The sequence below is a fragment of the Sceloporus undulatus genome, chromosome 2 (assembly GCF_019175285.1).
Source record: "Sceloporus undulatus isolate JIND9_A2432 ecotype Alabama chromosome 2, SceUnd_v1.1, whole genome shotgun sequence".
NCBI classification, from domain to species: domain Eukaryota; kingdom Metazoa; phylum Chordata; class Lepidosauria; order Squamata; family Phrynosomatidae; genus Sceloporus; species Sceloporus undulatus.
This window is the reverse complement of record NC_056523.1, coordinates 231224454-231247173: the sequence shown is the minus strand read 5'-3', so window position 1 is coordinate 231247173 and position 22720 is coordinate 231224454. Positions and strand designations below refer to the sequence as shown.

Here is a 22720-nt window from a genome sequence, read left to right as displayed (position 1 = left end):
AAGAGTTATTCTTCTACTTCTTTCTGACATTTCGCCAGCATCTGTGATCCAGCACAGATGCTGGTGAAACGTCAGAAAGAAACTCTGCTAGAACATGGCCACAAGCCAAAAAACCCACAAAATATCCTCTCCTCTTGGATTTGTGAAAGCATGAATTGTTGCCATTATAAATCAAATCAGGATGCCTATGCTGTCTAGTACAAGCCAGCCCTCCATACCCACGGATTTTGTTTTATCCACAGATTCAAGCATCCAGAGAATGAAAATATTCCAATAATATAAATTCCAAAAAAGAAAACCTGACTTTGCCATTTTATATAAAAACTATTATTTTACTATGCCTTTGTGTTTTTATCGGACTTGCGCATCCATGGATTTTGGCATCCATGGGGATCCTGAACCAAACGCAGCAGATACCAAGGGCCTGTTGTATTCCTCATGCATATTACATGTTGGGTAGATTTGCCTTAAATTTTCTTTATAATTTTGACATAGTGTAAAAGAGTTTGTGTCCGCATGATTTTTCCCACCAGTCAATATCAATTGTTATTCAGTGTCTTGTGACCACTTAATCATACATTATTTTACAGTTTCCGATTCCAGATCTCTTTGCTTTAAAGTTTGTAGTATTGGATATACGTAGCCCCTTTTTTCCATCCCCATCAAACATAATATTATCAATCTCGTTCCTTTGATCTGTTAGTTCATGTTCTTTTTTATCAATTTTAAATCTTTCCATGAGTTGTATTTGCAATAGCCAATTTTTATTAATCAATTGCGTTATTTCATTTTGGGATTTCATTGTTAATTTCCCATTTTCTTTTTTTAAAAGTTCCTTATATGTTATCCAACCCCTTCCTTCCTGTTTAGATCTTTTGTAAAATGCCTCTTGACTTGAGACCCATAATGGCCACTGATTATAAAACATTTTTTTTTAATTTTTAACCAAATTTTGAATAACGAGTTCCTTATGAAATGATGAGAAAAATCAGTATTTGCATTTATTTTTTCATACCAAACATTATTTTTAATAATGAAAGACTGAAAAAGTGGACAGAGGAAGAAAAACTGTAATAATACGTAGTGCAGAAACATTATCTTAAAAATCACAACTTAATTTGTAACAAGCAAAACACTCTATCTAAGTTGCATGTGATCTGTGTGATGAGATTAAAAGGGCTGCATCGGCATGGCAGAAATAACCCAGTTTGACACCACTTTAACTGCCATGGCTTAGTCCCATGGCATTCTGCGAACCAGAATTCTCTGACAGAGAAAGCTAAATCTCTCCCAAAATCACAGTTTCCAGAATCCCATAGCATTGAGCCGTGGTAGTTAAAGTAGTGTCAAACTGGATTGTAGTTTGATAGGGCACCAGAGCTCTCTGACAGGGAAGGCTATTATATCACCAAACTATAAATCCCAGAGATAACAGGTGCAATTCTGACTGCACTGATTGTTCCTCTTGAAATGAGTCCTTCTCTGTTCATGCACATTCAGCAAAATGCACTTTTTTTTTACAGGATCAACAAATTTACTATCCTGCGCTATCTTGATATTGCAGAAGACCCTACTTTTGTGCCAGTGGTTGCTGAGGAAGGAAAATGTGACCATTCAAAGTCCAGCAATGTCTCAGAGATTCTCCATAAGATGATTGATAAGAGGCAAGTTGATACAGATGTGTGGAAGGGTGATATGGGGTGAGATCTGTATACAGCTGGCGTAGAAAGGTGTAGAAAGCAGCAACTGTGTATGAAGAGAAAATTACTAGGAAATGGGAGATTTACTGGTTCCTGTTCTCCTTCCAGGTACAATTCAAACTACTAGTTTAACCTTTACTACTCTAAGTAACTTGGGCCAACTTTAACTGAAAGGACTCCTCCCACATATATACCTACTCGAACCTAAGCTTAGGTTCTGGGAAAATGAAGTAAGGTGTGGCCCAGGAAAAGGGCCTATTTGGTAATGGCAAAAATGCAAGTGCAAAGGAATCCTGAAAATAACTGATCTTTATATCAGGCGTATTCCAGTAGACTTGTCAAGAACTGCTATTTCCCCAGGAATTCAGCAAATAAGCTTTCTGTGTTGTAAATGCTTTATTCCATAAAAATCTAACTTGAAGATATCTTCAGACAGAAGTGGCATCGTTCCCCAACACTGGCATAAATTTAACAACGTCCGGCCCCAACTTTTCACAGGCTTCATCTTAATTCATTTACTAATTAAACCATGCCAACCCTTTCTTCCATGCCCCCTTAGTCACCCAATCCAACCCCCCCGCCCCTAGTCCTAGCCTGTTCTCATCTCTATTTTCTGTTTCCACCAACAGACTCTGAGAAGTTTCCTCCTCCACACATTTGCACATTTCTGCATCAGGCTGCAAACATTCTTTTCAGCCACCACCAAATACAATGCCGCCCATCACTTTCAGCATTTCCCAATAAACCTATAACATCTATAAATAATTATTTTATGTACCTTAAACATTAAACATGCTGTACATTGCATCAGCTGCACCAACAATGATACGACAGAATATACCACGTTCTGACGAGTGTTTTCCAAGTTCATTTTCTGACATATGAATATGCCATTTCACAGCAATATGCATTTGATTGCTATAAAGTACTAACTGACCTACCATTAACTGGAAAACAGAGCAGTTAACTCTAGGCAGATATTTAGGTGGAGATGGTGAGGAAAAGGATGCTGTGCACCTTAGGCTCCATACAGACAGCCAAAATAAAGCTGCTTCAAGTCACTTTGGAGGTATGGTGTTTCAATGATGCATGCGTCCTAAGAGTCTGGAAGCTGCCCCAAAGCTGCCCTCCAGTCCTTAGGACTGGATCGTGGCTTTGGCGTGGCTTCCGGACTCTTAGTACGCATGAATCATTTAAAGAACATACCTCCAAAGTGACTTGCAGCAGCTTTATTTTGGCCTGTCTGTATGGGGCCTTAGACAACTAAATCAGCATCTTTTCACTTCTAGATTACTGCATGCTTTTCTTAGTCTTTTTCTTCATTTCTCTTTTTCTTTTTTGGGGGATACAGCTCACATTCTGCTAGCCCTGCTTTCCATTTCAAAGGGATCCAAGATTATTTGAACTGCTATCAGTAAGTATCTGCAATATTTCAGTGATTCTGTCTCTGTTCTTTGGGTTATCTTCTTTTTGTGTGTGCCAGGGGAGATACAATGGGCCCACAGTATCAGCTGGTGTTTGGTTCAAGAACCCCTTGTGGATAGCAAAATCCATGGATTCTCAAGTCCCATTAAATACAATGGCATACTGAAATGCTGTCCTTTATATAAAAGTGCAAATTCAAAGTTTGTTTTTTAGATTGTAAGCCTGAGGGCAGGGAAGCGTCTAATTAAAAATAATAATAATTGTAAGCCACTGTGAGAGCCTTTAGGGCTGAAGGGTGGGCTATAAATACCATAAATAAATAGATAGATAAATAAATAAATGTATCTATTTTATGAATATTTTTCAAACCGTGGATGCATGACTCCATAGATGAAAAATCTGTGGATACAGAGGGCTTACTATAGTAGCTTTTGTGTAATAAACATAATTAATTAACTCCATTTGGAGTTCCATTGCAATAAACTAATTTACAGGTTCTCTTGGAGGTTTATCATTCATAGGGTTGCCATAAGTCAAAGATGGATTCATAGCATATAACAACAACAGCAATACAGATGATGTGACTGAGGCATGGGTAACCATTGCCAGATAAGACCAGCTTAGTAAAGACTGAATGGTGTACTAAAACAATTTGTGGAAAAGTTCTTGGTGTCCCTCAGATTCCAAGGAGTACTCCCAGACTACAAACTTCATATTTCAGGGAGAAAGCAATTCCCAAGCCAGAGTCTCTACTGACCATTAGTATGTTTAAAAAGTCCACTACATCACAGAGACTATATTCCAAAGGTCATGGTAGTAAACAGTAATCCCCCAGCACCACTGCCTAGATATGCCTTGACATGAAAGACTACAGCCTCATGCCTTGAGGAGAGGTGGGAAAGAAATAAAAACTATTATTATTATTACTACTACTACTACTACTACTACAGCAATATTGTGCTCCCACTGGTGATCCAAATACTGTTCTTCCACTGGCAATCCAAAGATAGTACAGCCAAAGCTATCAAATTCCACCAAGAGGTCAGGAGACCTACCGGTAATTGTCCTATACTTCTCACATTCTGTTTTCAGCCTAGATCAGTGGTTCCCAACCTTCCTAATGCCGTGACCCTTTAATACAGTTCCTCATGTTGCGGTGACCCAAAACCATGAAATTATTTTTGTTCCTACTTCATTGTTTTCCAATGGTCTTAGGTGACCCCCATGAAAGGGTCATTCGACCCCCAAAGGGGTCCCGACCTACAGGTTGGGAACCACTGGCCTAGATCATCTGCCAAGCCTCATAATCTGTTCAAAAGTGTGATTGAAATGGTTATCTAGAGGTTATTTTAGTGATCTTAGCCCAAAATGATATATATGATCAAATCTCTGGGGGTTTTATGATGGCCCCCACCCCCACCTTTTTTTTTAAACAAAACAGAATATTTTAAAGAAATAATTTAATTTTATATCCTTCATTTCCCCACAGCCTGGGACTCAAAAGCGGGGTATAAAAATTAAAACATACTTGACTAAAATTTCACATCATGCAAAAGTTAACAACAGAATTAAAATAATTTAAAAGGATGCCTGTTTAAAGAAGAAAAACAGACAATAGAACCCACAGGATATTATTAAATGCTATTTTACCATGAGCAACCAGTTCTCAGAGTTCCACCAAAATGAACAAGCAAAAGGGTCTTCACCTGTCTATTGGATATTAGGAGTGAGGTGCCAGTCTAGCCTTTCTAGGATGGGAATTGCGGATCCTGGGAGATGTTTCTCTAAGGCTGGAACCAGATGTTCTTCTAAGGGTGGTGAGACAGAGAGAAGGGTCTGCATAGAGGATCTCAAAACACAAGGAAACTCATATGACAGAGTACTGTTCTTCACATAGCTTAGACCTGAGCCACATACAGTAGTGGTGAGGGATGCAGTTTTGCCATTTTGGTGGGGCAGGGCTGTTTTAGGCACAGAAGAGGCCTTTTTCACAGAAGACAGGCAGGTAAAACTTTATTATTTTAATTTCCCCTTGGTCCTTAAAAGTTGGAAGAGGCTGCCCTGGCTGTTTTAACTCTGTAGTTGTTAAACTATTTTTAAATTAACTTATTTGGTATGTTTTAAATCTCCTGTTCACAGTACAACAGGGACCCAGGCAGTCTGAGAGGTAGTAAAAAAAATTATGTCCCAGGTTTACCTGCTCATGCCTTCTCTGTGTCTACAAAGCTCTCCATCTTCTTTATTGGTTTTCACGATTCTTACAAGTATTGCTGCTGGCATAGGTCTGATGCAGAAACTGGAATGTGTTTCAAAAGTAGATAGGTACAGTTATTGTTCCAAGGCTCCCCTGCCAAAGTTGGTTGTTACCAAAACAAAACACCTGCTTATGGTCACATTTCTTCAGCATAACTAAATATTTAAGGCTATTAGTACTTTAAAAAATGTGAATGCTGAAAGCTGCTGGCCTGATACAATGCACAGTCTTCTTCTCTCTTACCTTGTCATTACTTCAGCAACCACTGAGGTTCTGTAGGAATTAGCTTTTCAACCATGTAATATGTTTCTTTTATCACTGAGTACCACAAGATAACCTCAATTAAGTAAAATTAAGTTACACTTTTATTATGTGAAAATACAGTCCTCCCGCCGTTCTCTCAGTATTTGGACTCACGTTCCTCGCTTGTGCGAGGAACGAATGGAGGGAGAATGAATGGGGCATGCCCCTGCACCTATATTCAAGCCAATGGAGCTTGAATATAGGAGAAATTCCATTTTCGCGAGGGGGTCCAGAATGGATCCCCATGAAAAAGGAGGGGCGACTGTAGTTACTTTCAGATTTTGAATGGTATAATAGTACTTTGGCATTTCTAGTTGAGAGAAGTGCTACCCTGCCATAAATTATGGATATCAAGTTCAAATTATATAGCTCAGTAAGTGACATTTTTATTTTAAAAAATAGAATTTTGAAATTTATAATGGTAGAATCTGGGGCGGTGGTCAGATTAACAAAAAGTGTGCTACTGTGCCCCTTTAATTCCACTTCATTAAAAAAAATCAGATGTCAAAGATTAGGCTAAAAGTCTTTCAGAAACAGAAATACAAGCCTCAATACACGTAGAGGCGGTCTGTGGCAACCTGATCTTGGGAATTTGAATGAAGATTGCTACCTAGTATGCTCATCGTGACTGTTAATTGTTTTGCTAGATCTGGAGAAGTGACACCCCTTCAAGTTGCCAAGAATATTCTTGCTGTATTGGAAGATAGTGAGAGACTGAGTCCTCAACTGCGAGCAATTTCTCAGTGGGACCGGGAGGAAATAATCAAGGTACATTGGAATTCCATTAGCAGTAGTATTTATTGTTTATTTAGTTGGGAGATCTCTCCCCCCCCCTCCTGTGTGTGTGTGTGTGTGTGTGTGTTTCCACAGGCCAAGGAAAATCAAACCTTTGGTGCTGAAGTCCTCCAGTTCAGATTTCACGTTGGGGTCATGCTGGGAATTTTGGACCAGCCTATCTATTTCCTATTACTGTACTACCCTTCCTCAGCAGTTATATTTATTTCTGATAGTCCTGTATCTGATCTGGTTAATGTAAAGTCGAAGGCTTTCATGGCCGGCATCCATAGTTTTTTGTGGGTTCTGGGGGGCTGTGTGGCCATGTTCCAGAAAAGTTTCTTCCTGACGTTTCGCCAGCATCTGTGGCTGGCATCTTCAGAGAATGTTTGCCTGGAAAGGACTTGGGTATATATAATGTGTGACCTGGAAAGGCAGGAGTGACTTTGCATGTATATTGTTTTTGTTGCTAATGGTTAAGTCTCCTCCTATTTAGATGGCTGAGTCGTCTACCGCTCGCTATAGAGGCAAGACACCACTCTCTCTCTTGGATGGAATCCCAGTGTGCTTGAAGGAGGAGATCAAAGTGGTATGTGTACTCAGCTGGTTTGCCTTTTCTGAACAAGATTGTCCTTAAGAAGGGAGTTGGGATGCTGCCTGGGTTGTTGTGTGGATTGACTTGAGAGACAGTGCTTTTGTACTGCCATAGGCAAAAGATGGGAATTGCTGGGCTGTGTTAATCCAAAATCCATGCATAACACGTGTGTATGTTGCCTTACAAGGCTCCCTATTATCACCGAAGTGGAACAGCATACCTGGGTGCAAAGCCAGAAACTGAAGATGCCACTGTGACCAGAAAACTACGAGAGGCTGGTGCCATTATTATTGGTGCCTCAAACATGCATGAATTGGGTATTGGAACCACAGGCTGTAATCCCAACAGGTAGAGCTGTTTGCATTTATTAAAAAGTAGTTTTCTTTTCAAAATCTGTTCCAAGTATCTCCAGATCCCTTAACTGCCTAGTTAAGGTTTCTTAACATTTCAAAATCTGTTCCAAAGATTCCCAGATTCCTTAACTGGAGGGCTGGTGATGGGCGGACAAAAAAAATAAGAAAGACCTGAATCCTATTGGTTACTCGCGACTAGAGTAGCATCACTTGCTGGTTGGTGAATCAATCCATATATAAATTCCATTGATTCAGTGGCTGTACTCTACTTGGACAAGTAATAGAGTCCAGGCCAATGTATACAATTTTTTTTAGACAGCAAATGTAATGAGATGGCACAGACAACATGACTTCAGCATTCAGTTTTTTTCCACTTCACTCCTCTTTTTAATATTTTGTCTGATGAAGTGATATGAAGATCATGAAAATTTGCACATGTTTATGGGACCTTTTGGTTGACCTATTGCACTTATAAGGATATTGGTATAAAGGTAGTTTCTGCTCCACTAGACTCTTAGTGTGTTCCAGTAAAAGCCAATACATGTACAAGGTTTTCCTGTCTGTATTTAATTATGATGGGGGACAAACTTCCTTGAACATAGCAAATTTTCCACTGCATCTGAGGTGGAAGATTTTGTTCTATGCTTTCTTAGGTTTCAGTAGTGGAATCAATGGTAGTGGAGCAGTGTTTGCTATATCTGCACAATGGAGTATTTTATGGCTTGAGCTAGATGTTATGTAGCAAGTTCACCTTGAGTCCTGCTGATATCTTATAGGCACAGTGCAGTGATGAGCAGATCAGTTGAGAGCACTGTGATGGGTGAGAGCTGCCCCCTAAATAACCATGGTTGTTACTTTGAACTACTGCTCTCAGTCATTTTATCTTGGTAATAGCTACTTCTTGTATCAGAGCTTGATTGAGTGGAACAACTCAACCCAAGCAGTGTGTGTATCGAGGAATTAAGCTGCCGGTTTATCACTTGCCCATACTGTGATTTCGATTGTATCTTTCTTCTCTCATACTCCTTCCCCACTGCCATTCCCTTCTTCTTCATGTGTTATGTCTTTTTTAGATTGTAAGCCTGAGGGCAGGGAAATGTCTAACTATCTGCAAGCTGCTTGAGAGCTTTTCTGGCTAAAGAGTGGGGTATAAATACAGTACAGTAATGCCTGTACTGCAGCCACTCACTCAAAACCATAAGGTTGCGAGTTCAGTACCAGCGAAAGGGCTCAAGCTTGACTCAGGCTTGCATCCTTCTGAGGTTGCTAAAATGAGTACCCAAATTGTTGGGGGAAATTAGCTTACAGTTGTAAACCACTTAGACACTGTTAGTTCAGTATGAAGTGGTATATAAATGATGCTGTTTGTTTTGTTGTTTTGTTTTAACTAACTAACTAAATAAATAAATACAGTATTCCAAATTGGGATTCAGTCATAGATCAAATTTTAACACAGAAATCTGATGTCACATCTGATTTGGCCCTCAGATTACTGCCAGTGAAGTCCCATTGTGGATATTCTTCCCTTTCCATCATCTTTGGTGATAATATCATTTTGAACATTTCCTTTTCTACTTCCAGATATCATGGTACAGCCAGAAATCCTTACAACCCCCAGCATTTCACAGGTGGCAGTTCCAGTGGGTCAGCAGCGGCTGTGGCTTCAGGTGACCATATGAAGGATATTAATATTTCAGAAGGCAATATTGAGAGAGGTGTTGGGAAGTGGGCAGAGGGATAGCAGAAGGTTCCAAAGTTTATGGTAAGATGATTGTAGGGAGCAGGAGAAATGCAGGGTTATACAGTTTCCTCATAACTCTACTTCTCTCTAGGCCTTTGCCCATTGGCTCTTGGTACAGATGGGGGAGGTTCGGTGAGGATCCCTGCTTCTTTCTGTGGCATTGTGGGACTGAAAGGTAAAATCCATTTACTTGGCTGGGGATTTTGGAATTCATGGAGAGGGTCAGGAAGTGGATAGCATGAAAATTTCATGGCAGCAGCTTCTGACATTCTCATTTGGCCACTGGCTTTTTTGCATCTTAACCAACTGTCTTTGTCTCATTTGAAGGTACATTTGGACGTATCAGTGCATATGGCAGTCATCCTCTCTCATATTCTACTGTGAGCCTTGGTAAGAAAGGATGTCCCTTTTAGTTTTATGTAAGCTTGCTCAATATGGATGCATTTTGACAGTCATAAGAGTTTGGTTTTGACAAAGTATGATGAGCTAGGAGGAATGGAGAAGAGCCTGCATTATGAGGAGGAACATGACAAGGGGAAGAGGGATTGCTGTGCTAGGTAAACTTTAGAGATATGCCTTCCTATTTTTAAGGTGAAGTTCATGCACAAAATAGGATGAGATAGAACAAATGCATAACTTCTTTATTGTAGGTGCATACTGCTATTTTGGATGCTTGGCTTCAGAGCTTCCTGCAGGTAGAAAACTAACATATGAGAGGGCTGAAATCGAAACTATGTGTGCTCTGATCTTTTAAAAAATTATTGATTCCAAGGTGTGTGTCTATTTTTAACAAGGGATAGTTGGGGTTTTTAAAATAAAAAAAAGAGTTTGCTGCCTTACAAAACATGCAGGCTTGTTTCTCCTTACTTCTGCAGTCTAAAGGGTTGCATTATTTAAATGAAAAAGTAGAAATCCTAGGAAACAAAACCATTGGCATGGTACATACACCTTAATAATGTTTGTGTTACATTTTTTAACAATCTTGCCCAGGTCCTCTTTGTACTTCAGTGGCAGATGCAGCTGTTGCATATTCTATTATAGCTGGGCCAGATCCTCTCTACCCATATGGTGAGTCTTCTTGCCTGTTTACTGCAATTCCTAGAGAGCACATCATATATTTTTTGTTGTTGTTCACACATGAATCTCTGTGCCTGTTTCTGTTTTTAAAATCATTATAGGACTCTGCCAGCCCAAGCCATGCTTCTCTGAAATCCTCACTCCTGATCTGAAGGGTTTGAAGTTGGGGATTGACTGGACTTTCTTTAAGGTGCCTGTTCTCTCTATTTCTATTTCATTTGACTACCCCATCTTTGCATCTGTAGCTAGTGGCGGTTAAATGTAAGCCTCTGGGCTCTTTGAGTGTGATAGCCCCTCCTCACCCTGGAAATGAAGTCTATAACATGAGTCTATAACATGATTGCAAATGTGGTGTGTTCCAGGGGAGAGGGAGTGGAGGAAAGTGTCTTAAGATGACTCTGGTAAACTGGGCAATAATATGTTTATTATTCTTCTTTGCCAGGCTTGTGATGATGAAATTCTAGCTATCTGCCAAAAAGGTAATGTGAAAGATCTTTTCTTCTGATCAAAAACTGTGTTATCCTTGTGTATATGTTGAAATGTGTATATGGGTTAGAGATCAAGATTATCTGAGACTCTCCAAGTAACATCCTGATTTGAACAGGAAAGGATCTGGGAGAGTCCAGTATTCTGACAAAGGCTGTTCACATCACTGTATAGGTTATCCTGGTGATGAGCACTGGAGCAATGATGTTGCACTGCCTATGTTATTGTTCCCAAGGAGATACTTAATAGTAGAAGTTCTTGAATTTTATAGAGAGCCCTTCAATGTGTCAAGCATTTGATACATGTTAAGAGTGTTCTACAGAGAGTGAGGTGGAGGCAAGGAGAGAAAAGTACTGAAGGACACCTTGGGAGTTCAGAACAGAAGAACAAAAGATGGTATTGCAGGAGATCTCTGACTGATTCTCCTAATTCTTTTTTTTTTAAAGATATTAAGTGAAGTGCTGCCATAAGTAAACTTTTAATTTAAGATCTTTGGAAGGAGGGATTCAATGGTTTGCTTCACCAGTACCAATCCATCTTTCTTTGCATGGCAAACACCAGCTTGGACATGACTGGCATAGGGGGCAATGGGCCAATGAGGCAGGGGAAAGGGTCTCTTTGCAGTGTAATTGTCCTGTGGCTGCATTTCATTTAAAAACAAAGCATGACACTAGGAGAGGTACTCATGGGTGTTAAAATAGGAGCAGGATTTGACTGGAGACCCCTGATTCTTAGACAGTGTACTACTCCAGCTTACTACACCAAGTTTGTCATCCTTGCAGACTATATTTAACATGTTTCCATTTCTGTAGAGAGTTGATTAGGAGTCAGTGTGATGTGGTTTTAGTGCTGGGCGATGAGGGGTTGAATCCTCCTCCTCTATCTCTCTTCATCTCCCTCTCCCTCTTTTGGTCTCCTGCCTGCTGCTACCGATTGCTCAGCTGTGAAGTTCCTTGAGGGCTTCGGTGCCTCAGTAATTGACGTGTCCCTACCAGAGGTGGAGGAGATGCAAGTGGCTCATGTAATCTGCATCCTTAGTGAGATGAGGGATTTTCTGCAGCCTGACTTCAACAATCATTTTGAGCAAATGGTAAGTGGTACATAGGCTGATTGGGTCAGCCGCCTTAATTGAATCAGTTAGTGTTCTGTATAACAAGGGGAATCTATGTTCTCTCCCCTTGTAAAAATCAGTACTCACGCTACTGGTTGCAATGTCTGTGAGAAGACATCATCAGTTCCTACTCCCACTTGCCTGTAAATATGTCTGTGCAAAGTAGCTTAAGAATGTAGGATTATTATTATTTTTTAAAAAAATTGGGTGGCGTATTCTCCTCTGTGTCCACATAAATCCTTCCTACTTCTGAGATGTTCAGGTGCAGAAAGTTCCTTTCTCTATTTTGGCCTTGGAGGACTGTCAGAGCACTCCCCTATCCTGCTCTTCCCAGGATGGAAAAGGAATCAGAAAAGCACTTTTTCAAATAGAATCATAAAATCATAGAGTTGGAAGAGACCGCAAGGTCCATCCAGTCCAACCCCCTGCGGTGCAGAAACTCTCACTCAAAGCATCCCAAACAGATGGCCATCCAGCCTCTGTTTAAAGACCTCTAAGGAAGGAGACTCCACTACACTCCGAGGGAGTTTGTTCCATTGTCAAACTGCCCTTACTGTCAGGAAATTCCTCCTAATGTTGAGGTGGAATCTCTTTTTGTGTAGCTTGCATCCATTGCTCAGGGTCCTAGTCTCTGGAGCAGCTGGCTTGGAGTAGTCTAACATAAGGTAGCCATGTGAGTTGATTATACTTGGCCTAATAAAGTATATGTTTAATCTAATAGGGTCTGAAGTGTTTGCAGATAGAGAGGAAAACTTAGCATTGAAGACAGGCATTAAGGATTCAAGACCAGGCCTTTCAATTTGTTTTCCTCAAATAATTCCCAACAATTCTTTTCCAAAGCACCCAGGATACAGGAACCCAGAATGGAAAACATTACATCTCAAGTAGTGCCTCAACAGAATTGTTTACAAAGATGTTTCCTGTTCGGTGCCTCATGCCAGCATACCAGCATACTGTCTTCCATTGAAGGAGAAAACAGCATTGGACCTGCTGTGCAAGTTCAGTCTTCCCAGTAGAGAGAGAAAATTCTGTCCTACCCAGGTTTCTGGTTGTCTGCTTGCTGTCAATAGATTTTAGAGGTGTTTCTATTTCTTGGAGCTTTCAGCTAAGCATAATTTCAGCTCATAGGAACTACCTGCTTCATTTCTTGCATTTCTTCCATGGTTAAACACCAAATGCAAGGAGTATATCCTATGTTCAGAATATTTTCTGAAGAAAACGATTTATCACAGTGGCCCAGGTGAGATGGAGCAGTCTCAGTCCAGTTTAAATATTAGTTTGTTGGATGGAGCATTAGCTCCTTGCTCATACACTTCCTTCTCTTACCCTTCTCCTTCTGCTTTTGGATTCAAGGAAGATGTTGTGGTTTAAGCCAAAGTTCTTTGTGACATCTAAAGTGGAAAATGGGATCTGTGTGCAGATCCTGGTGAGACGTGTGCTTAAGACCAAGTTTGGACATCATGAAAATTAACAAAACAAACGTTGTTCCTCCAATCCAAGTTTATATGGGAAGTGCCAGAGAGGAAATGTGGGCACAGGATTTGATCTCAGTCCTTTAAACCATGGATTATCAGAATGATTTGTATTTGAATCGGGCCAATTAGTCCAATGGTCATTTACATTCTAGTTGCATGACTTGGAACCTTGCTAGCCTCTTATCTTTATACAAACCTTGTGACACAAGTTAAGATGCTTCATAAAACACACATAGATTTAAGTTACATTTCACAACAGGAATTTGTCTGCATTATCAAAGGTTCAACCTGTGTGTGTGGTGGAAAAAGAAATACCTTCCATGATTTGTAAATATTCTACCAAGTACCTAATTTCTGCTTTCATTTCTGAAGCAACAGAACTATTCAGCTGCTTCAGCTGCTATTGAGTTTGGTCTTTCACAACTAACATTTTGACACATGTTTTGATCTGTAAGATGGCACTGATGTGCAGGAACTGGATGGCTCCACATACTCTGTCACAGAAGAAGGTGGGGGTAAACATGACCACAGATTTCCACCAAATTTGTTTGGTTCTATCTACACATATAGCTACAAGTGTGGAAATTATTAATACAATTTTAAAATAAAGGTAAAAGTAGTCCCTTGACATGTATGTCTAGTTGTAACCGACTGTAGGGGGCAGTACTCATCTCCGTTTCTAAGCTGAAGAGCCAGCGTTGTCTGAGAACTGCTCTGGTAGTCATGTGGGCAGCATGACTGCACAAGATGCTGTTACCTTCCCACTGAGAAGTGGTATCTATCTATTTACATTTCCATGCTTTCGAACTGCCAGGTTAGCAGAAGCTGGGATAGTGACAGGAGCACACCCCATCATTCAGCACCTGGGCCTCGGACTGCCAACCTTCCGATCATCAAAACTGGAATCTTAACTACTAAGCCACTGCATCCTACTATGTTATATGTGTAAAATATTGTATATGTAGAACATAAATGTGTAAATCTAAATCCACAGATGTGGATACTATCGATTTTAAAAGATAGGCATTTCTGTCACAGTAGTGGAAATAGTGTGGTAAGGCAATGTGTGTCCCAGCTTAGTCACCTGCTCACAGGATTCCCCATAGTTTACTAACAGGTGCCAATTGGTGGTACATAATTTTAATGTCCCTTTCTTAGGACTTTAGAGATATATTTATCCTTGAGTTGGACAATGGACATACACATTGGTAGCTGATGTTAGTGGAGGAAAGAATCTGCTTTAGTCAAAAAGTTTGAGTCAAAACATCAGACTATCTTTTCAATTAAGGAGAGTTCCTTTCAAGTTCAGATTAAAATCCATAATGGAGTCATTGACATGAAACTCACTAGCCCCTCAATAGACAATAACAAGTAAAGTGGCATGGGTCAGCATATAAGCCTCAAGTGAAAGGTGTGGGTCTGTTGTTATTAATGCAGTACAGTTCATCTGCCAGTCTGCTCAGCTCCAGTGAGAGTTGGTACTTTGGCTCTTAGTCATCTGAGGCAGAAAAATCATAGAATAGTAGAGTTGGAAGAAATCACAAGGGCCATTGAGTCCAACCCTTGCCATGCAGGAACTCTCAATCAAAGCATCCCTGACAGATGGCCATCCAGCCTCCTCTAAGGAAGGAGACTACTACACTCCAATGGAGTGTGTTCCACTGTTGAACAGCCCTTACTGTCAGGAAGTTCCTCCTAATGTTAAGGTAGAATCTCTCTGGATCTTGCATCCATTGCTCTGGGTCCTGTTCTCTGGAGCAGCAGAAAACAAGCTTGCTCCCTCCTCAATATGACATCCCTTCAAATATTTAAACAGGGTTACCTCTTAACCTTCTCCATGCCAAACATCCCCAGCTCTCTGAGTCGTTTGTCATAGGACATGGTTTCCAGACCCTTCACCATTTTAGTTGCCCTCTTTTGGACACACACCAGTTTCTCAACATCCTTTTTGAATTGTGGTGCCCAGAACTGGACACCATATTCCAGGTGGGGCCTGACCAAAGAAGAATAGAGTGGCACTATTACTTCTCTTGATCTAGACGCTATACTTCTATTGATGCAGCCTAAAATTGCATTGGCCTTTCTAGCTGCCTCATCACACTGTTTACTCTTAGGACAGCGTAGAATAGTTGACCTCTTCACTTTATTGGTAAGTCAGTCCCTGACATATCGAGGATGGCACAAGCTTGTTTTCTGCTGCTTCAGAGACTAGGACATGGAGCAATGGATTCAAACTACAGGAAAAGAGATTCCACTTAAATATTAGGAAGAACTTGCTGACGGTAAGAGCTGTTTGACAGTGGAAGATGCTGCCCCAGAGAATGGTGGAGTCTCTTTCTTTGAAGGTTTTTAAAAAGAGGATGGATAACCATCAGTTTGGGATACTTCTTTGGTGTTTGTATTCCAGCATGGCAGGGAGTTGGACTGGTTGGCCCTTGAGGTTTCTTCCAACTCCATGATTTCAAGTTGTTTATTTAAACTAGCCCAACAGTGGTAGAATTTTTTGTCCTACAAACTTATTGTGTGTATTATATGTTCATCCACTTATTTGGTTGTGTGGCTCAGTTTCTATTACTATGCAAGTGGAACAGTACTTTCTTTTCTAAAAATCTATTCCCGCTGTTATCTTTTAAAAAGTCATCTCATGGGAGAGGCTTACAGATGTGAGAGCAACATAAATTCTAAGTTCAGACATAAATGAGTTATTAGACAGGAACAGAAATCAGGAGGAGGGAACACTTTTGCCTAACTGCCCACATCTGTGGGTTTTTGCTTTTGCTTTTTTGCCTGTTGCTCTGCAGCTTTCTCTTTAAGATCTCTTCAAGGTGTGAACTAGACAGTGATTCTGTTTTGCTTTTTTCTCCCAAAACTGGAGCTTACACAGATATCTTTATTTTCTAGAATTTGGAGACTCGTCTGAACCTTGCAATTGCATCTCAGTTGACAGCTATGGATTACATTAAGGTGAAAAAGAGTTTACTGCGGGATAAAGGAGAGCTGGGGCAAAAAACACTGTAGATCATTCAGTCCTTACTTGAAGAGGAGAGGATGGGAAACGTGTGACCTATAGCAGAAGAGAATTGTTGCTGCTAAGAAACTATCTTTGAACAGTAGCACAGAATATTTATTTGAAATGGAATTTAATTAACAATTTTCAGACATATCTACTTCATATTTGAAGATTGCAACCACTATGTTGCTTTACCCCTATGATAAGCAGCTCTCTCTCTCTACTTTAAAAAAAAAATCTTGCACAAACATTACTCTTCTGTTTAACATGTTTCAGCCAATATTCCCTTTACTCTGCTTGATGAAAGGGTTTTGGGATTAGATTTTAAATTTATTAGAATTGGATGCATTTTGATAGTATGTATGTCTGCAGGTTTCTCTTTTTACCTTTCAATTCAAGTTACTCTCTTTTTCCTGGAGGCAGGAAACAATCTATTCTTTAGATTGTCTTTTCTCTCCTGAGGGGAATGGAGTGAATATTGGTTTTATTTGGCTTGTTAATTGATCCTCTTTTGTTTGTACCTATTCAGAATTCCTGTTCTTTTACATAATGGTCTACATCCAATTGCTAGTTGCAACTAAAGTAGGTCCACTGGAGCAATGGGAACTAGGTTAGGTGAACATTAAATGTCCATTTACCTGATTCAGTGGGTCTGTTGGGATGAAGAACTGGATTCAGAGCAGTCTTTTTATGGGCTACCACTCTGCTGTTTTACAAACATGGCCCTCTTATATTTACAGGCAAACCGTCAGCGAACCCGCACCATGGCTGTTCTACGGGAGACTTTTGCAAACGTGAATTGTCTCATCACTCCAGGTGTCTGATCTCAGCTGAGCTGAAGAATTTGTTTGAGATAACTTCAGGGCTCTGTTGGTCTGATGTTAAATGCTTTGTTTCCTCACCTCTGTGCATATGCAGTGGAAAACCTGATGGTGTTACATGTTTCAACAGTGTATGGGGAAAACACTAGAGTAGGGGTAGGAAAAATGCAGCCCGTGGACTGTGTGCCTTGTGTCTATTTTTATAAAATGTTCCCCTTATTTTTGCCCCTAAACTGTCTCAGGGAGTGTGAGGGGCATTTCCACCTCATTATGGGACCCTCTGGGCCATTTTAGGCAATTACCCCAAGTCCAGGTACTAAAATGGAGAACTAGTGCCACCACACCTTTTGTAGAGGGTGCGTTGAGCTGCCTCCATATGATGGATAAAATATAGCCCTACTTCTTTCCTGAAGTGACTTTCCTGGAGGATCCTAGGATGAGAGAGCCACCATGGTATAGTACAGTAGTTTGAATGTTGGACTAGGACACTGGGAGATCAGCATTTGACTCCTCGCTTAGCCATGGAAATCCACTGGGTGACCTTGGGCAAGTCACACTCTCTCAGTCTCAGACGAAGGGAAGGGCAAACCTCTGCTGAACAAATTCTATGATAAGAAATGACTAGAAGGAACAAAACAAAAACAACCCTATGATGATGAAGACCTCCCTCTGGCTGCAGCCTTATGCAAGAAATCATTACTTAAAACCTGGCATTATGGATGTTAATTTTCATTGCCTGTATGTGAAGGTAAAATACATGTTTGTGCAGATAACAAAATATTATTATGTCAGTAGTTTTAGAAAGAATGTCCATAATCTTAGTTTTTGGCAGATTAATTAGAAACTGCAGAGGCAGTAGCTGTAGAAATGTGAATCCACCTCCCGGTAGAGTAGTTTTAAAAATAAAACATTTGGTTTTGTAGAAGACCAGCCCATTCATACTGTACATATGCGAGTGCTTCAGGTTGTGATAATGCACAGTATGCAGGTGAGGAAATTCAAAGGTTCATCTTTTTCCATGGCAGTTTACCTAGGCCTTCACTCCTGGAACAAATGTTGTGTTTAGTTCTAAAGTGATGTATTTAAAAGCTCCATTGGGCATGTTGCATCTGTGCAGAAAGCAATTCAGTACTTTTCTAGTCATGTGCTCAATTCTTCAATCGGTTGTCTCATATCACCGTGTAACTAACCTATATCTAATCAATTAATTGTCAGGTATTCCCTGAAATTTAGCTTAATGGTTTTATATCTGTTATTGCTTGAATATGTTTAGATTCATTTTGGTTTTCAGAGCCAGTTCACCTAAAAAGCTATTCTGGTATGACGAATACTCAGCTAGTTTTATTTGACTGGAAAGTTCTGAATTTGGTGAAGAGCTAGAGTATATATACAGTAATTCATTATTAAAGCTTGTAACTTTTTAAATCACTACATCTTTTTTCTCTTGTGTAAGGTACTGCATGTTGTGCCCCCAGAATTGAGAGCTCAGATCTCCTAACTGGATGTAGCGATGTCCGGACAACTCTCCAGACCATGAGGTAAGAACAAGACTGCTGCCCAAAGCAAAGTGGCAGCTGAGGGAGAGGGGTATGAAGGAAGGATGAAGAGGCTAAGCTTTCAGGGCAGTTGCCTGTTTCTAATGCCAAATCTGTTAAGTGGCTGTTGGATAAATGAGATATTCTGTAACTTGTATTGGTTTGGTCTAGCTCCCTTTTAAAGTTGTAATAATTCTTTCTGTATCAATTTCTTGAATCATCAGTTACTAACAACTGATATTCACTGTATTGTAGTGTTTAAAACTACCCAAGTAGATGAGAATTCTTTGCGTGCTTAGTGCTCTGGTGATTAGTTTTCCAGAGTAACTTTCATGGCAAACCAAAATCATATGTTACATAAATGAAAATAATCAGGAGTACCCGTCTAAAGAGAGAAGTCACACAGTCTTCTCCAGAATTTTCCTGGCAGTAAGAAACAAAATTAACTTCTCCTCCTTCATTGAACCTTGTAGGTACATGCAGCTGGCCAACTTGACAGGCATTCCAGCACTAGTAGTGCCGGTTGGATATACTGTTTCAGGGCTTCCCATCAGCCTTCAGGTAACGATTACTTCTTCTTACTGGGTCCTCAGTGGTGGGCACCTGCTTTCTTTCTCCATGGTCCCTTCCAAGCTTTCTTTTCCTGTGGCCCATCCCACACTAAGATGAGGGAGCTCTTGCTAAAAATGTCATTTAGGCCAAACTCCCTTGCAAGTGGTGAGGAATGCTTGGAGCTGTAGTTCAACAGTTGCAGGCATACAAAATTCCTACCCCTGGTGTAGGGAATGGGCAGTTTTAAACAACCCTGCTGCTTATATACCTCTTCAGCATATGCAGCAAGTCCTCTTCCAAACAACCACCAGCTGACTTTATTCCATGGTTGCTCAGTCCTTCTGTAGTCTGTCTGACTATCCATTTAATCCATGCATTTAATCCAGTGTGAGACCACTTTAACTGCCCTGGCTTAATGCTAGTGAATTCTGGGAAGTGTAGTTTTGGGAGACATTTAGCCTTTTCTGTCAGGCAACTCTGGTGCCACAACAAACTGCAATTTCTCTTAGCATTCTCTTCTCACACTGTATCTCCACAGATTATGGCAAAATGGTGGGATGAAGCACTGCTGTTCCGGATTGGCCTGAAGCTGGAACAGTTTCATAAAACAAAGGCAAAACCAGTTCTTTATTATGACATTCTTGGGTAACAAGGCCGGCTACAGGATTGCAGGCTTCACATAGTCCAAACTAAATGATTGTTCTTATAGTCTGAGTGTCTTAAGCAGGAAACCTTTATGGACACTGCATATATGAAGGAATTTATTAAGGAAAGTGGCTATATTTTGACTGTTTATAGATTTTATATCATACATCTTGATACATATTGCAATAAGCCAAATTCTGCACAAACTTTTCTGTAGCAAAGAGAATCTTTGTCCACTTCCCTTATTTCTGTTATGTGGTACTGAACTGTTGACTTTCATGTTCAAAAGAATAGTCTTCACAGTCCTTTAGTGCTGTCACTACTTAATTTCTTGTGCAAAACACAAGATAGGGCTGACATGCAGGCAGTTTTAAAGGAAAATCCACTTTGGGAAAGTCCTAATATAATATAGTTCCTTGGTTTCAGTACTGTTAAAGAGTTGCCCCTCTGTTCCAAATAATTCATCCAAATTGTAACATCTTATGCCAAAGAAGAAAAATGAATTAAGTCTAACTCCAACATAGAATTCTGTACACTGCTTCATTTGTTCTCAAGATACTAGGCTACAGCATGTCTCTGTGCAGAAAACAGTTTCTAAATGATATAGGATTGTATGTATGAAGTAGGTTTCCAGGTTTGGCTACCTGCTCACACTGAGGAACATAGATTGAAAATATCTACTTGGAATACTCTTCTCCTTACAAGCTGGAGGCAATGAAGAATTCTGAATTTAAAGCTGCAGAAACATGGCTGGAAGAATGTACAAGGAAAGCCTGTTTGCAAACACCTTTTTGCTGTTGTTTTCAGAAGTGGAAAGGTTAATTAATATTAATATTTTTACCCTGTGTAAGAGAACTCAGGTTCTCACTTAGGAACTGTTTCTTAAAATGAAAAATGAAATGAGGTAAATGAAATTATGCTAGTTTAGTGAATAAAGCATTAGCTTTCTCATAATGTCATCTGTCTCATTATGGTATGGAGAAGCATACTATGGTACAAAGAAACATATGGTACAGAGCATATTATAAAATAAAGAAATGTTGGATTAAAGTTTGGGTGTGCCTCTAAACCAGGGTGGGCAACTGTGGAAGGTGTGGAGACCAGTGTTCACCTGCAGTGAGCCACAGTTGGCTCAAGAACCTAATATCAGCTTCTGATTAAAAGGATCTTAGATATGTGTCTTCTTAAACCACAAATCCTGCAGACTTTAGGATTTTGGAGGTGGGTATGAGGTCACAAAAAGGCCTTGGATAATACATGACTTATGGGCTATACTGTGCCCATGTCTACTCTAAAGGCTATCTAGTAACTTAGGGGCTTGACAGACCGCCCTGAAAGGGCAGGCTGGAGCTGCCTGTTTTTCTTCCCGAGGGAGGTCACAGCAGTCAAACTGCAGTCTCCCTCCACAGCAGGTGCCATAAGTGTGCTATTGGCACACTATCGCATGTCAATGATGCAAATGCGGCAACACAATGTGCAGACGCTGTGCAGCGCTTGCGTCATCGTGGCACCACCACCACTCACTAGGGCTCAAGACCATGCGGTTGCTCCGCAATCCCAAGCCCTAAAATCTGCCCCAGGCTGCTGCAAACCAACGGTCTGTATCTGGCCTTTGTGAAATTTAACAAGATAAACCAGTCATATAAATGTTGCATTCAAACTAACATAAGAATTAATGTAAACAAGAGCACTGAAGGCCTGAGGTATTTCTTAGGAGCATATTTGCATCTATTGTTCTGGGTCCTACTCTCTGGAGCAGTAACAAAGAAGCTTGCTCCATCTTCAGTATGATATCCTTTCAAATATTTAAACAGGCCTATAATGTCACCCTTTTGTCTTTCCTTCCAAATCTAAACACTCTACTCCTATTGATGCAGCCTAGAATTATGTTGGCTTTTTTACCTGCTGCATCACACTAAGTCAAGTCAAAAAATGTACAAAAAAAAGTAGTCTACCAGAAAAGATGCCTACACTGGGCTGTAGAAACTAGTGCTACTCAAGCCCCTGGGAGTCTAAAGTACAGAGATCTTTACCTCAAGCGGGGATTACAACCGGTTCAGGTTTTACATAACTTCAACAATGCCAAGTTGGGCAACCAGGAGTGAAGTGCTTTACATGGTTTCTGCTTCCAATGGCCCAGAATAGAGATCAATTTTCATGTTTACCTGTCAGCCAAGCATGACATTGACAGTCTAATTTCCTTGGCCTAGGGAGCCATGGAAGTACACTTGATGCTATATTACAGATACAACCAGGAAAGTGGACTTGAGAGCCTGCTGCCCTGTAAAACCCTACTTTTTTTCCCAACACATATTCAGTATGATGCCATTAGCCACCAAATTTGCAGCATTTACACAGGTCTGAATGCGTAAAATTGTTCCAAATGGGTTTGTATCTTACCATATGCTTAAACAGCTGGCACAATTTAACAGGAAACAAACCAGTAAAAGAAAGGTTACATTGGTACAGTGCAAGACTGACCTAGAAATAAATTTCTGTTCTATCTCAAATCAGTCGCACTTCCTTACTGCCAATGCCTTAAGGCTATTGGGACAGACTTGGTTCACAAAGATCAAACTGCTGAGAATTTTCAAACCTCTTCACAGCCTCTGGTTTTGCTTAAACTGCTGTCTTAGGTAGTCCAGAGCATTGTGTTTCTGCAGCCTTTTAACACTGTGTCTAGATGAATATGGCTTTCAGCTACTTAACATTTTGCCCATTTCAGTGTAAGCAAGAAACACAGCCAGGAGTTAAGTTGGGTGTGATACAGAGGATCCCATTAGTATCAGGATCACAAGAGAGAAGGATTGTGCTTAATCACACCCTCTTCTATCCTTTTGGTTTCTAACATTGTCTCCATTCA

General features: G+C 40.3%; 1 protein-coding gene across 1 annotated transcript; it reads left to right on the top strand.

The window, feature by feature from the left end:
- The first annotated feature begins 1411 nt into the window (after positions 1-1411).
- On the top strand, positions 1412-20811 carry LOC121921451 (fatty acid amide hydrolase-like). Its single transcript, XM_042449576.1, has 17 exons — positions 1412-1664; positions 3052-3114; positions 6330-6450; positions 6953-7045; positions 7239-7399; positions 8986-9071; positions 9237-9320; positions 9473-9535; positions 10136-10213; positions 10324-10412; positions 10665-10701; positions 11650-11798; positions 16196-16258; positions 17045-17120; positions 18579-18663; positions 19134-19221; positions 19751-20811. Exons 1-17 carry the CDS (start codon positions 1471-1473, stop codon positions 19859-19861), a joined length of 1641 nt encoding a protein of 546 aa, XP_042305510.1. The 5' UTR covers positions 1412-1470; the 3' UTR covers positions 19862-20811.
- The last annotated feature ends 1909 nt before the right edge of the window (positions 20812-22720 follow it).